At 41.7% G+C, this 15,479-nt stretch overlaps 1 protein-coding gene across 3 annotated transcripts in view; it reads right to left on the bottom strand.

Annotated features, from left to right (window-relative positions):
* EFCAB14 (EF-hand calcium binding domain 14) overlaps window positions 1-15,206 on the bottom strand; it is a 37,547-nt gene extending 22,341 nt beyond the window's left edge. The window contains exons 1-3 of one of the 3 annotated variants that reach the window (XM_019937851.3): window positions 14,022-15,206; window positions 12,308-12,456; window positions 6,220-6,365 (exon numbers count right to left, since the gene is read on the bottom strand). In XM_019937851.3, coding sequence (XP_019793410.1) covers window positions 6,220-6,365; window positions 12,308-12,456; window positions 14,022-14,203 — 477 coding nt within the window. In that variant the 5' untranslated portion in view covers window positions 14,204-15,206. The remainder of the gene's footprint in view (window positions 1-6,219; window positions 6,366-12,307; window positions 12,457-14,021) is intronic. The other 2 variants (XM_019937850.3, XM_019937852.3) reach the window with 2 other exon arrangements.
* Window positions 15,207-15,479: the final 273 nt, after the last annotated feature.

Raw genomic sequence — 15,479 nt, 5'->3', positions numbered from 1 at the left:
CATACGGAAATAGGTATTCTCATGCACTGTTAATGGAAATGTAAATTGGAGAAGACTTGTTAGATGGTTATCTAGGATTATCTGTCACAATTTGAAACATTTACACCCTTTAATTCAGCAATTTCATTTCTAGAAATCTATCCTAAAGGTTACTTGTTAAATCAAAAAGAATAAAATACTTAGGAATAAATCTAACTAAGGAGGTAAAAGACCTGTACTTGGAAAACTGTAAGACCCTGATGAAAGAAACTGAAGACGACACAAACAGATGGAAAGATAGATCGTGTTCATGGATTGGAAAAATTATTCTTAAAATGAGACCATACTGCCCAAGGTAATCTACAGATTCAATGCAATCCATATCAAAATACCAATGGCATTTTTCACAGAACTAGAACAAATAATTCTAAAATTTGTATGGAAACACAGAAGACTCTAAATGGCTAAAACAATCTTGAGAAAGAACAAAACTACAGGTATCATGCTCCCTGATTTCAAACTATAGTATAAAGCTACAGTAATCAAAACAGTATGGGACTGGCACAAAAACAGACACATAGATCAATGGAACAGAGAGCCCAGAAATGAACCCACACTTATCTGGGCAATTAATCTACAACAAATAAGGCAAGACCATACAATGGGGAAAAGACAGCCTCTTTGATAAATGGAGCTGGGAAAACTGGACAGCTACGTGAAAAAGAATTGAACTGGACTACTCTCTCATACCATGAACAAAAATAAATTCAAAATGGATTAAAGACTCAAATGTAAAGACCTGAAACCATAAGACTTCTACAAGAAAACACTGGTAGTAAGCTCTTTGACACTGGCCTTATTAATACTTTTTTGAATATGTCTCCTTAGGCAAGAGAAACAAAAGCAAAAATAAACAAATGGGATTTCATCAAACTAAAGTGTTTTACACAGTGAAGGAAACTGTCAACCAAACAAAAAGGGATCCCACTGAATGGGAGAAGATATTTGCAAATGATATATCTGACGAGGGGTAAATACTCAAAAATATACAAAGAGCTCATACAACAACATCTAAAAAACAAACAACCCAATTAAAAAATGGGCAGAGGATCCGAACAGACTTTTTTCCAAAGAAGACAGGCACATAAAAAGATGTTCAACATCACTAATCATCAGGGAAATGCAAATGAAAACCACAATGAGATATTGCCGCATACCTGTCAGAATGGCTACTATCAAAAAGACAACAAATAACAAGTATTGGCAAGGATGTGGAGAAAAGGGAACCCTCTTGCACTGGGAATGTAAATTGGTGCAGCCGCTATGGAAAACAGTAGGGAGATTTCTCAAAAAAATAAAGAACAGAACTACCATATGATTCAGCAGTTCCATTCCTGGGTATTTATCCAAAGAAAATGAAAACACTAATTAGAAAAGATATATACACCTTTATGTTCATTGTAGCATTATTTACTATAGAAAAGATATGGAAGCAACCTGAGTGCCCATCAATAGATAAATGGATAAAGAAGTTGTGGTGTGTATGATACACACACACACACACACACACACACACACACACACACACACACAATGGAATATTACTCAGCCATAAAAAAGAATAAAATCTTGCCATCTGTGACAACATGGATGGACCCAAAAGATGTTATGCTATGTGAAATAAGTCAGACAGAGAAAGACAAATACTGTATGATATCACGTATATGTGGAATCTAAGAAACAAATGAACAAACATAACAAATCGGAAACAGTTACAGATACAGAGAACAAACAGGTGTTTGCCAGAGGGGAGGAGGCGTGGGGGAAGGAAAGAACTAAGTGAGGGAGATTATGAGGTACAAACTTCCAGGTGAAAAATAAATGAGTCACAGGCATGAAATGCACAGTGTTGGGAATGCAGTTAATAACTATGTATTATCTTTATATGGTGGCATAAGTAACTAGACTTATTGTGGTGATCATTTTGAAATGTATATAAATATCAAATCACTATGTTGTATAACAGAAACTAACAGTATTATAGGTCAATTATAGTTCAAAAACAAACAGACTCATAAAAAGAGACCAAATTTGTCGTTGGTTACCAGAGGTGGGGTGGGGGGGAATTGTGAGGGGAGGGGGAGTGGGAGGAAGGTGGTCAAAAGGTACAAACTTCTTGTTATAAGATAAATAAGTACTAGGAATGTGATGTACAACATTATAAACTTAATTAACACTGCTGTACGTTATATATGAAAGTTAAGAGAGTAAATCCTAAGAGTTCTCATCACAAGGACAAATATATATTTTTTCTACTTCTTTAATTCTGTATCTATATGAGATGATGGATGTTCAGTAAAGGTACTGTGATAATCATTTTATGATGTATGTAAGTCAAATCATTATGCTATACACCTTAAACTTATACAGTGCTGTGTATCAATTATATCTCAATAAAACTGAAAGAAAACAAATTAAAAAAAGATTACTTTATGCTCACCAGCATAGAGGTGTACGCTCAAGACTATTCACTGCTTTCTTATTTGTAACAGCAAAACTCTAGAAATATCTAAATGTCTAACACTAAGGGTGTAGATATATTGAGTAAACAGAGAAAGCTGTAGAATATATACCTAATGACTCCATTTAGTTACACACACGCGTATGCATGTGCACACGCTAACCTAAAAGCTAATTCACATTAAAAGCTATTACAATTCTGTAAATGCATATAAAGGGGACTGTAAGAATGTAGCCCAGACTATTGACAGCGAAGAACTATGGGGACAGGGAATGTGTGTTATGTGTGTGTATCTGTGTGTGATGGGGGCACATACAGAGATGGGGTTGAAGGGGAGTTTTCGTAAGAGTTCTATGTGTATTTTACTATTAAATCTTATATAAGAATACATTCACATATTACTTATGAAATTTTAAAGACAAAAGGTGGGAAAGAAATATACACATAGGAAAACACATCACAAAGCTTTAGAAGGGGTGTGACAGATTTCCTTGGCTGGCCCTTTCCCCATGCCCTCCACTGGGCCTTCGAAGACTATCTTAACATGCTCAATCATAAAGTACTTGGAAGGGGTCTCCCCCATGTGTGTTTTACTCAGCCCCAAATCATGTACACAACTGGCTCTACACCAACTTGATGGGCAAGGATATGATTATTCCAAATGACCTGTCAATTGTGTGGTTCCCTTTTTTTCACCTGAGGGAACAACTCCTTGCACTGACAACTGGCCAGAGCTTAAAGGGACAACAAGTTGTGTTCTATGTGGAACAATCTGGGTAGAAACTACTCTCCCAGGTACGGCTCTATCCTGAGGCTGCGGCAGAGCCAGATGCTAGTCACAGGTACCTCAAGAATGGTAATGGCTTCACGAATGGCCAGTGTGGCTGGTTGACAGCTATCATTTCACCCAAAACCAGAGGAGCAGCCTGGAAGCCGAGGCAATGTAAGGTGAGGTGCTGTTCCACTTCTCCCCATGCCCCAAACGCTCTAGGCCTAGGGTATCAGCTGCCTCACAGAAAGAGTATGCTCTGGAGAGCTGACCACTAGTGCTCCAATTACCAGGCAACACTTAGGACTTCTTACTCACTTATAAGACCTGGACCACACACTGTCAGTAGGACCCAGCTACAGTCCCAGAAACTGCAAAGCTGGATTCCATTTTTCAGCATTCCTCTCTTGGGTGGAATAATGCCCAAATCTGTGGAAAACTACAGCAAAGCTACATGTTTAACTAGAATAGAGAGACAAGGGGCACTCTCCCATTATTGATATCTGGGACTGCTTTGGTCTCTGACAGACACATTCTAGCATAGCATGTCAGAATGGATTCAAGTGTTATAGAACTTATCTCTAAAGTCACACATTGCAATTCAAAGAGTCTAAAAAGTTGAATTAGGTACAAACCATTAAGGAAAAATCCCCCACATTCCAGCCAAAAGATGAGTCATGACTTTCATGCATATTACATGACTTTTCATTAGTGAAATTAAAAATAGCTACTGTAGACCATTTTATTAGACCATTTTACACTATAAAGCCTGAAATGCTGCTTTGGGGTTAAAATTAAGTGCTCTTTAAATAGTAAGTAAAAAAGTTACTAAAACAGACAATCATCAATGATGAATGATTATGAGCCCTGACAGGGACTCGACTTCACATCCTTTCAGCTTTATCTACTAAGCACCTACTGTGTCCTTTAGAGGTTATAAAGATGGAAGGCAGAGTAGAAAACTGGAAAGAAAACAGGTTCCTACAACTTGAATATTTTGTTAGAACTGCTACACAGCTGTTGACCTTGGTCAAACTACTTAACCTCATTGAGCCTTAGTTTTTTAATCTATGAAATGGAGATAGCACCTCCTACTTCACAGAGTTATAGAAGCGAAAAAGGAGAAAGGAGATCTCATATGTAGTACATCTAATAGGGGCCTGCATAAAGAAGGCATTTAATGAGTGGCAGTTACCATCATCATCAGTCTGTGCGCAAAGCTCAGAACACAATATACAACCTTCTGGTGTAATTAGATGCCTCAGAACGGTAAACTCCACGACTGGCTACTATAAAGAGCCCACAGTTTGCCCCAGAGAGAGATGCTAACTGTCTCTCAGTGCTTCATGATGGTTTACTTTCACCTGAGGTACTCTCTGGACAAACTGCTCATGTGCTCTGTGAATACAAGCAAGACCACAGTTTATCCTATTTTTCTTGTAAAAACGGAGTGAATACCTGCTTTTCCCTTATAACTCAGAGTCCAAGGCTAAATGATAACTAGTAAATACTAGGTGCTGCAACCCATCAATTATTTCACGAATACTTTTTAAAAATGAAAGAGAACTGAATAAAAAATAATAAAATATCATAAGGCAGCATAATATTAAGGACAAGTGACTGTTTTCAGAAACTTTTATTTCAGTCACATGCACGTATGCATGTGTTTACCGGGTAATGATGGAAAATATTTCTTACTGTGGGTTCCAGGAAAAAGTTTGAAAGCTTCTGCCCCAGGCCACTGATCTCTGGTCGCAAGTGCTGAACCGCCCCACTCCCAAACTACTGCTGAAAGGAGGGGGTAGCTTCAAAAACAACAGCAAGCACTTCATTCTAGCATGGTGCTCTCTGCCCTGGCTGATTCTGAACTTTGTGACTCCACTCTGAGAATAGAATATCCTCTTAGCCCCGACAGGGATGACAAAACTATTTTTAAGCACTTTGTGGGTGTACCATTCACTTGGCACTTGAGTTTTCTTCTCGACGCACACGTCTTTCTTAACTAAGCCACAGAAACTGAGAACAGGGGCTATAGTTACCAAGTGGCAACTGCAGCACCTTATTCGTATAAGCACAAGGTTTGACTGCTGAATCCTGACAATGCTGCATCAACATCTTCTGAATACGCCCTTTTCCTCTGGCAGAGTCTCTCTTTCGGAATGAATGTGAGATCTGGCCAATTTAGGGGCTGGAAAAGTTTTGGCTCTAGTCCTTCTTGCCTGGTCAAGGTATTTAACCAACTCTGCCATTTCCTCCAATGCTATTCTAGAATAATACTTACCATTAGCTGCTGGTAAGTTTTTAGTACAGCATATAGCACTACACCCCAAGGCTGTAAGTTTGTAAACTATATTAAACAAAATAAGCTCTCACTACCTAATAAAAACAATTTTCTTGGGCGTTAGACAACACTGTTTTTTTTTTTCTTTTTTTTTTTTTTTGCGGTACGCGGGCCTCTCACTGTTGTGGCCTCTCCCGTTGCGGAGCTCAGGCTCCGGACATGCAGGCTCAGCAGCCATGGCTCACGGGCCCAGCCGCTCCGCGGCATGTGGGATCCTCCCGGACCGGGGCACGAACCCATGTCCCCTGCATCGGCAGGCGGACTCTCAAGCACTGCGCCACCAGGGAAGCCCAACGACACTGTTCTTAAATTTAATACCTACACTGTTCCTTAGGAAAAGTTGATTCAAGAATTTCTAACTTCCTCTAAACTGTTCTACTTGGTAAAACTCTGTTCCTCTGCAGAAAGGGTTAACATTTTAAATATTGGGTAAATGCATAACTATTACCTATTTTACCTGACTTTAATGTGTTGGGATCACAGTATGCAAAGCACCATTTCAAAAAGTAAAACAATCTGAAGTGAGTTCCCTATACTTACAGATACATACTGAACAGACAAAATGAAATATTCATAGCTTACACAGAAATAGAATCACACTTTTGCTACCTGCTTATTCATTTCTGTGATGTTTATCCAGACTTTGTTCAATCCCAGCTCTCCAGATTCAATCTTCTCAAGTTGTTTTTGTTTGCTGAGTAGTTCTTCGTTAAGTTTGGGAATTTCCTGGAATGAGCTTTTCTGATTAGATTCCACTGAAAGCAAAAATAAGAACAATAATAAATAGCCATAAAGTTCCCTCATGGCTCCAAGATGAAAAAATGATCCTACAGCAGGAAAGACAGATTAGTGAAAGTTAATTCTGGGAGGATAATGACAATTCGTATCTATCAACTCCACTATTCTTTTATTTACGTAAATGTATATCTCTAACACTAAAGCTCCATTTAACTGGGGCTATTTCACTACTGGCAATACAACTTCTTAAAGTCAGGTGGCTAAAAATGATAACCAACAACATCAGCAGAGAGTTCGATTTGAATTTCAACTCTGTAACTTACTGGGATTTTGAGCAAACTACTCAAATTTTTTGAGCTTAGTTTCTTCACCTGTAATACAGTGATAATTCTAACCATCCTGTGAAGTATATTTTAAGTGAAAGAATGGCTGTAAAGCACTACACACAGCTGGCCAGGCATACAATACGTGATAAATAAATGTTAAGTACTGACCTGCTCAATTAAGAAGCTTTCTGACTGGTCAATGAAGATTTATAAACCTTACTCCATTAATGCTCAAGGTGACATCCTAAGTTATATCTCTAAATGTTTAAATCTATTTTTTTTCTATCTCAAATTGGTCAAACGCAAGATAGATTCTTGCCACCTTTCAAGTACTGTTATGAGAGCGAAGATATTTAAATCTTTTTCATAAACAGCAAATAGTGTTTTCTTAAATCAACCCAAAAGCTCAAAGTGAAACAGAAGATAAAGGAAAATGTTAGGTGAAGTATAGGGTATTATCTGGCCTTTCTTTTGGGAAACAACATCTCATGGATGGTTTAGAGATTTGCCAGCCTGCAGGTAGAGGCCTGAAAGAGTGCTTTCTCTTCTTTCTTTAGAGTATCCTTTCCTTTTCATGGAAAATAAAATACTGATTGATAGTGGTTGGTCCTCTAGGATAAAACCTATGTCTTTCTTTTAAAGCCACAGACTGCCTGATTAGTTGTCATATGCTTTCTTTAAAACCAAAAAGTGGCATAATGGACAGATAAAAAATAATTTACTAAAGTGTAAGTTCCCAGACTTTTTTTGTTCATTTCTGTATAGTTGGCATTTAGAATATACCTGGCACACTTCAGGCACTCAGTAAGTATTAGAGACTAAATAAATCTGGCCTTTGCTTACCTCCCAACCATATTTCTCATCACTTTAGCTACCACTTCAATCTACTTTCTAGCCAAGCTGATTTTCCTGACACACCAACCTCTTTAAGCCTCAGTGACTGCACACACTATTCTCTCTGCCTAGATGCCCTTGGCTTGCCCCTTCTTCATTTCTGCCACCTTAGCCTAGTTAATTCCTTTCAAGATTCAGCACAAAGAGCTGGCCCCCACCTTGGACCACCGTTACCTCTTGACCACTCCAAACTCTACTGAGCACTGAACACACTGTGCTATACTTATTTACTTGTCTGTCCCCTCCATCAGACTGACAGAGAGCTGCCTGAGGACAGGTCTTATTGGGTCCTGTATTCCCAGGGCCCAGCACAGTCCCACGTACACAGAAGCATGCAAATGCCTATCCAGTGAAATGACTGTATGGTATGAAATGGAGTTAATGTTATCCTATTAAGTTAAACAAAGAAAACTCAACAAATAAATAAATTCGACAACAAAAAAATCCCCCCAAAAATCAGGGGGTGGCGGTGGTATCCTCACTGTAAGCAAACCCACTACCTGAAAATTCAGAACTATTAAAAGAAATTAGATATTTTTATTCACTTTTCAAAAATATGTGAAGGATTTCTTTAAAAGTAGTAGACTTGGCTAAGTGCTTTTAATGTAACATTTGATTTACACACAGTTTGCAGGAATACATTCATCTCATATGGTAGGAATATTTTACCAGTCGAAATTAATGTAGCACTTATAGCACCCAACTGAATTTCGTATACATATCCAGTTAGGTTATAAAGAAAAACTTATCCCACACACGTCTGCCATTCTCTGGTGGTAAAACATCCTAAGGCTGGGGGAGAGTCTCTTTTTTTCCTGCAGTCTGTATGAATTAAGTAGAGGAGGAAGTAAGGACAAACACATAAATAACTTGGATTAAAATTATTAACTAATAAACATGTGAGTCTGACAAGCCCTGAAAACACTCTGGATCCTGAGGATTGTATGAGCTAAGAGGGGATTATATTCATGATCTGATTTGGGGTTTTCTAGGAGAGATAAGACAAGTAAAGGCACTCTGATTACATAAGGGAATGAAGTATAGTAAACAAACAACTTATGATTACTAATTCATGTTCTTTCAACATGGAAAGCAACTTATTTAAAATTTAGTATAGTCATACTCAAAAGAACTTACTTAGCTCTTTTCCTGATCAGGAAATGGAGATTTTTGCCTACACCCTTTAGATACAACATATAATGCCAACAACAATACTTTATAATTATACATCTTTATAATTTGCAATAAACTTTTATGTAATTACTCATCTTGTGATCAAGCCCCTACTATGTGCCCGGCCCTGTACTTGGCACTAGTGCATACAAAAGACCCTGAAGCTCTCAGTCTAGTGGGGAGCAAGGCGTCGCCCCAGAATTACTATACAGTGTGACAGATGTTATGACAGAGGAATGCCCAAAGTGCTTTTGTAAAACAAATACATCTTTACATATTATGGATGGGAAAATGAGGCTCAGAAAGAATAAGTGACTTGCCTATGTTTCATAGCTAGTGATGAGCAAGTCAGGATTCGACAGTCAAACCTTGTGCTTCTAAGACCAATACTCTTTCTAGTATACTTCAGCTGTCACAGATGCTTATAGCCTAACAAGACCATTTTTAAGTTCTGCACTGAATGACCAAACTGCTACTCTCCCTGTATGACCAGCAATGAAGATGTCTGATTTATCAATACTGTCCTTTTCTTCCAAATTCTTTCCCCTCACTTTAGCCTTGAGCGATAGGGAAGATTGCTTGGGAATAGAATCTTCTTTATAATAACTGTGGAGGTCTTCTGGAGTACCTGCTTCTAGAAGAAGAATACTAAGCTGAGAGTTTCAGGCCAGCCAGCACTTCAAGCTTAAGGATCAAGTTACTCCTTGGCCTCAAGGGAAAAATACCAAGCCTATCTGCTTGGCTTTCTGTTCCAGATATTTCAGCAATCCTGCCTCCTTTCCTCACAAGTTTCTTGGAAGATAATGAGATAAAGGACAAGGGGCTCTGAATTTTTCAAAAAGGTATTTAAACCAGGTCAGCAGGTGGTCTTATTTCCACTGTCCTCTTGAAAAACAAGAAATAAAAATAAACTTATTGAAATATATTGAAAGTAGAAGCATAATTCAAAGGAAGACTATTTAAGTTTAACAAGATTAACCTCATTTAGCCAAGAAAATGGTTTTCACAAAAAAAAACTCTTGCCAAGTAGTCCACAATGGTTCAGCCTGCGGATTGATTTATGCCCCAGGCCCTACCCCATCCTCCTTCAGGAAGTCCTGCTTTAGACTGTATAGGTGCTGGTGTATCTATTGCAGCAAACCAAAGCCCACAGAGCAGCTGGACTGACAATTCCAAATCTGCTTCATTCAACTGGCTGACAAATGCAGTCAGGGTCCCAGGGGAAGGCTGCTCAGTGATAGAAAGTAGGTCTCACAGTCCAGGGTACAACTCCTGGCATTTCCTGAATAGAGTATTTCCAGGTATTAACATGTGCTCAATAAATATTTGTATTAACATGTGCTCAATAAATATCTGTTGCCTGATCGATTGTCAGGTCTATTACATGTATACATTTCAAATATGCTTTTTTTTTTTTTTTTTTTCCGGTACGCGGGCCTCTCACCGCCGCGGCCTCTCCCGTTGCGGAGCACAGGCTCCGGACACGCAGGCCCAGCGGCCATGGCCCACGGGCCCAGCTGCTCCGCGGCACGTGGGATCCTCCTGGACCGGGGCACGAACCCGTGTCCCCTGCATCGGCAGGCGGACTCTCAACCACTGCGCCACCAGGGAAGCCCAAATATGCATTTCTAAACAAAGAAATTCCCTGAAAATGAAAAGCTCTGCTAAGGTACAAATTACACTGGTGTTCTAAAAACACAGGCACAGAGCAATCAGAGAAATGAATCCCTGGAAGGCAGAACTGAGCAATGTTTTGAAATGTATAAATAAACAATTGCTATATGTAACCAAAACAAGCTGTAGTACAAACGGAGGAGGCCCAACTAGTTACGGAGAGATGATGGCACAGACAGGTGTCGTCAGTGGTTATTTATAGTTAAAACACTGCTTCTCAGAACCTCATTTCCAAGTTATGATTACTACTTACCAAGAAAACACTGGCCTTAAAGACACCTTGTAAATACTGCTAAGGACAACATTCAGGAGAATACAAATACAAATCTCATTCTTACACTGTACTCTGATCCCACTAATTGATAAAACATATAGGTCAGGATGATCCTGGTAGAGAACTGTGGCCTACCCAATCCCATTCCCTGAATCAGAAGCTCAGAAGAAAACCAAAGTTAGTATTTCAATATATTTTTTTCAAGCAACATCACTAGGAACGTCATTAACATACTCACTAAGGATTAGCTGTCCCTAGGTCAGGTATGGAACTTAACTAACTGCAGGCAGCAAAGAGAAGCTGGGGTGAAGGAAAGCTAGGATGTTGTGATCTCCTATGGCTTAAGAGAGGAAGTAAGGAAACAACTCTAATTCTAGTTCTGGGGCCAGATTTCTTTATGGCTTTGAGAAAGCCTGGTGGTCAGTTTCCTGGTGTGTTAAAGCTGCTAAAGTTAGGGTATTTTTGATTAACCTGAAACTGCTTCCTTAGCTTAGAAACTTTTTTTAAAAATTAATTTTATTATTTATAATAAAATTCAGATTGTAATTGTAGCTATGCACTAATTGTTAGTTAAAACAAAGACTGAGTAAAGCATCTTTTGGGCATAACTTTACTTTCTTTTTTTTTGTACATTGTTTTTATTGTTGTTTTTAAAAAATTTTTATAGTTTTAGAAAATTAACCCTTGAAACCTAGAACTAAACATCTCAGTGTTGCTAAAGGAAGATCTTTAGGTTAAAACAGGTTGAAGCTACCATGCAAACACACCTTTCAGAAAAAGTACTTTGGATGTGCAAAATACAATTGACAATTTTGCATACATAAAACTCTTCAACTTCAAGTTTCTTAAACTTTAAAACACTCATGAGACAGATATTTATTTCTGAGTTGGCATACAGTAAGCGCTCCATACATGCTGGCTATCATTATTACTGCTCAGTCCTATGTTTCTATAGGTTTTTATTAAGGAGGAAACTGTCTGACAGACACTCCCACTTGCTTTCTCAAATGTCCCTGTGAGGAGGAAGGAAACAGCCTAGTGTTGCTATTGCCACTTTATAGTTGGGGAATATGAAGTGGCAACAGGTGGAGATTAACCAAGATTCTAGACTTCTGGATCTTAGCCCTTGCCTTCTGCACTGTACGTGTTGACTGCAATACCATTATTTCAGATGCTATTTGTCCTAGTGGTGCATAAGCACTGTTTTTTGTTTGTGGATTTAGAAATGAGTAACTGTTACTGCCTTCAAGCTGACAGCTAAGAAAGAGTTTAAAAATGCTGACAGGGGCTTCCCTGGCGGCGCGGTGGTTGAGAGTCTGCCTGCTGATGCACGGGACACCGGTTCGTGCCCCTGGTCCGGGAAGATCCCACATGCCGCAGAGCGGCTGGGCCCATGAGCCATGGCCGCTGAGCCTGTGCGTCTGGAGCTTGTGCTCCGCAACAAGAGAGGCCGCGACAGTGAGAGGCCCGCGTACCGCAAAAAAAAAAAAAAAATGCTGACAGGAACATATAATTGCTTCATCAGAGTGAGCAAAAATCTTAATTCAGTGTGGTTCACTTTGTCCTAGAACCTGGAAAAAGAGTCCAAAATTATACTCTGAAAAGGGTGACCACTTACTTGTTCTAAATTTTTCCTTGAGGGCATCCAGATCCTCCTTCAGAGCAACTTGCATCCACACCAAGCCAACACAGGCCACGACGCAGGCGGCAAGGATGACGAAAGCACAGAGGGGGTAACAGATCCTGCAGCATCGCAAATAGTCTCCCCTGATCGTAAGAACAAATTCAACCAGGAGTACAGAAGAGATTGGAATACAGCCTTACTCAAAATAGCACGTTTCGCCATGCAATTATCATCTCTAATGAATACCAGTTAATTCACCAGGGAACACGGGGGTAACACACTTAAATCTGAACAGCAGGTTGAATATGTCTAAATAATATGACCTATAAAGAGTTCATCTATAGGGGACAAAGGTTTCAAACGTCACATGAAACAGAGGGAGTTCCTGTGAGCTACAGGAAGCACCTGCGGGCACTGCAGCTCACTGCCATCTTCAATTCATCATCAGTTTCTTTGGAAACTGGCTCAGGTTAGGGAAGTGTAAAGACCAGAGCTTCTCTGCCATTCCATCACTGTACTGTAATTCACTTATCTATTTCTCTCTCTTAAATACATACTCCAGAGGACCTCGTTTCAGTTTACTGAAACTTTATAAACTTTTGAGTGAGTTTTACTCCAAATGGAATGAAAAAAAGTAGACAGTAGGTTTAAGTGGACACCTGGTACACTCCAGCTTATTGGTTCAGAAAGAAGGGAAACATAGAAAGGGGTCAGATTTCACACCAAACTTCAACCAGCACTCAAGGTCTAAACTAACCCAACAGGATAACTATTCCAGTTAACTATTCCACTTCATCAGACCTTCACAGCCCAAACCCAGGACTACCCTGAACTACCTCACCTGGCAAAGAAACCAATCTCTTCCTTTAACATAAAAGGACACAGACATTCTAAACAAACCTCAAAGGATTCAATCTCTTTTCTTTTAGCATCCCAACCTTCTGCCTAGCTCTTGCTTCCACAACCTCAGCAGCATACTATTCTTTTAACGTGCTCCTTAAGAGAGTCCAAGGGCACCTTCAAGGTTCCCTTCAGCCCTTTCCTACCGTAACCCCCAATTCGCAATGTCTTTGTGCTCACTACTGGATTTGTCTAGTGACTGCACCATCTAAAAGTGGTTTGAGAAAACCTGCTTCTTCTTTTTGTTTCCCACCTGTCATTTCTCTCAAGACTCATGCTTTTTACAGAATGTCCCTCACCATATTCCCCCATCACCAAGATTCAGACCCATCAAGAGTGCAAAAAAAAACAGAAACAAAAAAACCCTCAACAACAACCCCCCCCAAAACCAACCACCAAAAAAATCCAACCAACCTAACAAAAAAACCTGCAGTCCTAAGGTCCCTGTCTCTCCTATACTTAACAAAAGGTCTAGTCCCCCAAATTTCTCTGTTCTTTGTTCCCTATTCTTAGCTTCTTTGCTACTCCCGCCTTGGTCTCTCTGGGCTCTTAGCACATTCCCCAAGTCCACCCTTCCACCCTAGATTCAGAGCTCTTCTTTGTATACTCAGAGATAGATCTCTAATTTATCCTTCATCCAGAAACTGAACTCATCTTCTCCCTAACATTCTTCCTCCCTCTGTGCCTTCCAAGGTCTACACACTTTTTTCTTCCTAAGAACTCCCTTCTCCTTCCCTTTAATTTGCCTCCTTGGTAGTGCAAGGAGATGCCTTTTCCCCATCCCACCCCTGAGTACTGCATTACTCACTTGACAAAGCGAGAGCGATTTCCAGCTACACCAAATTCCTCTTCCTCCTCTGAGCTGGACTCAGAGTCTGAGTCAGGAGGCTCCGTGCGAAGCAGGCGGTGGCCTGAGCCTTTCTTGGGCTTCTTTCTCCGGCTGTCCCCAGCCAAGCCGATCAGTGCATTGAGCTCTTTGCGCTTTTTCATCTTCTTGTGTGGGGTAAGTGGAGCACCCACTCCTGAGCTGCCAGGTTCGTACCCGACGCCCAGTTCTCTCGAGGCCTTGGAGCCGCCTTCCAGGGTGAGGAATCCTGGGCCAGAGCCCCTCTGGTCAGTCCCACCCAGGAGTGGGACTGACCAGATCCGCTGGGGGCTGGAGATTGGAGCCCAGAGGAAACCGTAACTCAGATGGGTAGGGGAAGTCACATAAAGATGGCCAGGGAGCTGGTGATCCAAATGGATAAAGCCCTAGGCATGCACTGTCAGTTACCGAAGGGGGTGTTGGACGTGGAGGAGGGGGGAACCTTTGTCTCCCAAAGAGAATAAAAAGTCAAATCAAGAGACTCTCAGACCTGGTCAGTATATAGTTATTTCTAAGGGTGCTCCAGGAGCTGGGGAAGGACACAGATGGGTGTTTTGGACTTCCGGGGTAGAATTTCCAATGCAGAGAAAAAAAGAAACTTGTTCTTCAATGGGAGGAGTGGGGGAGATGCAGAGCGAGACGCTGGGAAGGCGCTGTTCCCTCCCTAGCTGGCGGCAGGAGGGGGCTCCCAGCCGCTACAACCCCGACAGAGAAAATGCCTGAGTCTGAGATGATCACCGTCCTCCGGCCTCTGGCCTGAGTTTGAAGGAAGCCAGAGGCCGAGGAAGACCCAGAGCCCGGCCTGGAGGGCTTGGCCTGAGAGGAGCCAGTCCCGCGCCTCGGGAGACCCCAGCCCTGCTGTCTGGGCCTGGGGGCGCGGTGAGGAGGGGCGACGGCGGCTCAGCCCACCTGAAGCGCTCCCACCCAGAGTTCGAGGTGTTCCGGCACGGGCGACTCTCGGCAACTCACACGCGCCGCCTCCACTGCAGCCGCGACTCCGGCCCCCGCTCCGGCTGCGGCCGCCCCTGCTCCCGACTCGCTGGTGGCGGCGGCGGCGGCGGCGGCGGCCGCGGGCTCCAGACCCGGGCCATCGCTCCAGCCCCAACTCACTTCCCTTTGGCAGCAACCGCCGACACCGCCTGCCAGTAAGGCGCGCTCCCATTGGCCGCCCGTCTGGTAACGTCATGCGAGGGGGCGATGGGGAGGCGGGGTGTTAAAGGATGCAGGCTCAAGCGAGGACAGGTCCCACCTGCCAGTCGAGGAGGCCCCGCCCCCAGGAGGGTCTGGGACCTGTAGCTCACCTGACAAGGGCGAGTTTCGTTTCTTGAGGAGCAGGGTTGGGCCAGGCAAAGCATCCAGCTGCTCGACCTGCTTGGGAAGTTCATCAGCCGCCGGGCCCCC

Source organism: Tursiops truncatus, chromosome 1, assembly GCF_011762595.2.
Source record: "Tursiops truncatus isolate mTurTru1 chromosome 1, mTurTru1.mat.Y, whole genome shotgun sequence".
Lineage (NCBI taxonomy): Eukaryota > Metazoa > Chordata > Mammalia > Artiodactyla > Delphinidae > Tursiops > Tursiops truncatus.
This window is presented reverse-complemented; position numbering and strand designations above follow the sequence as displayed.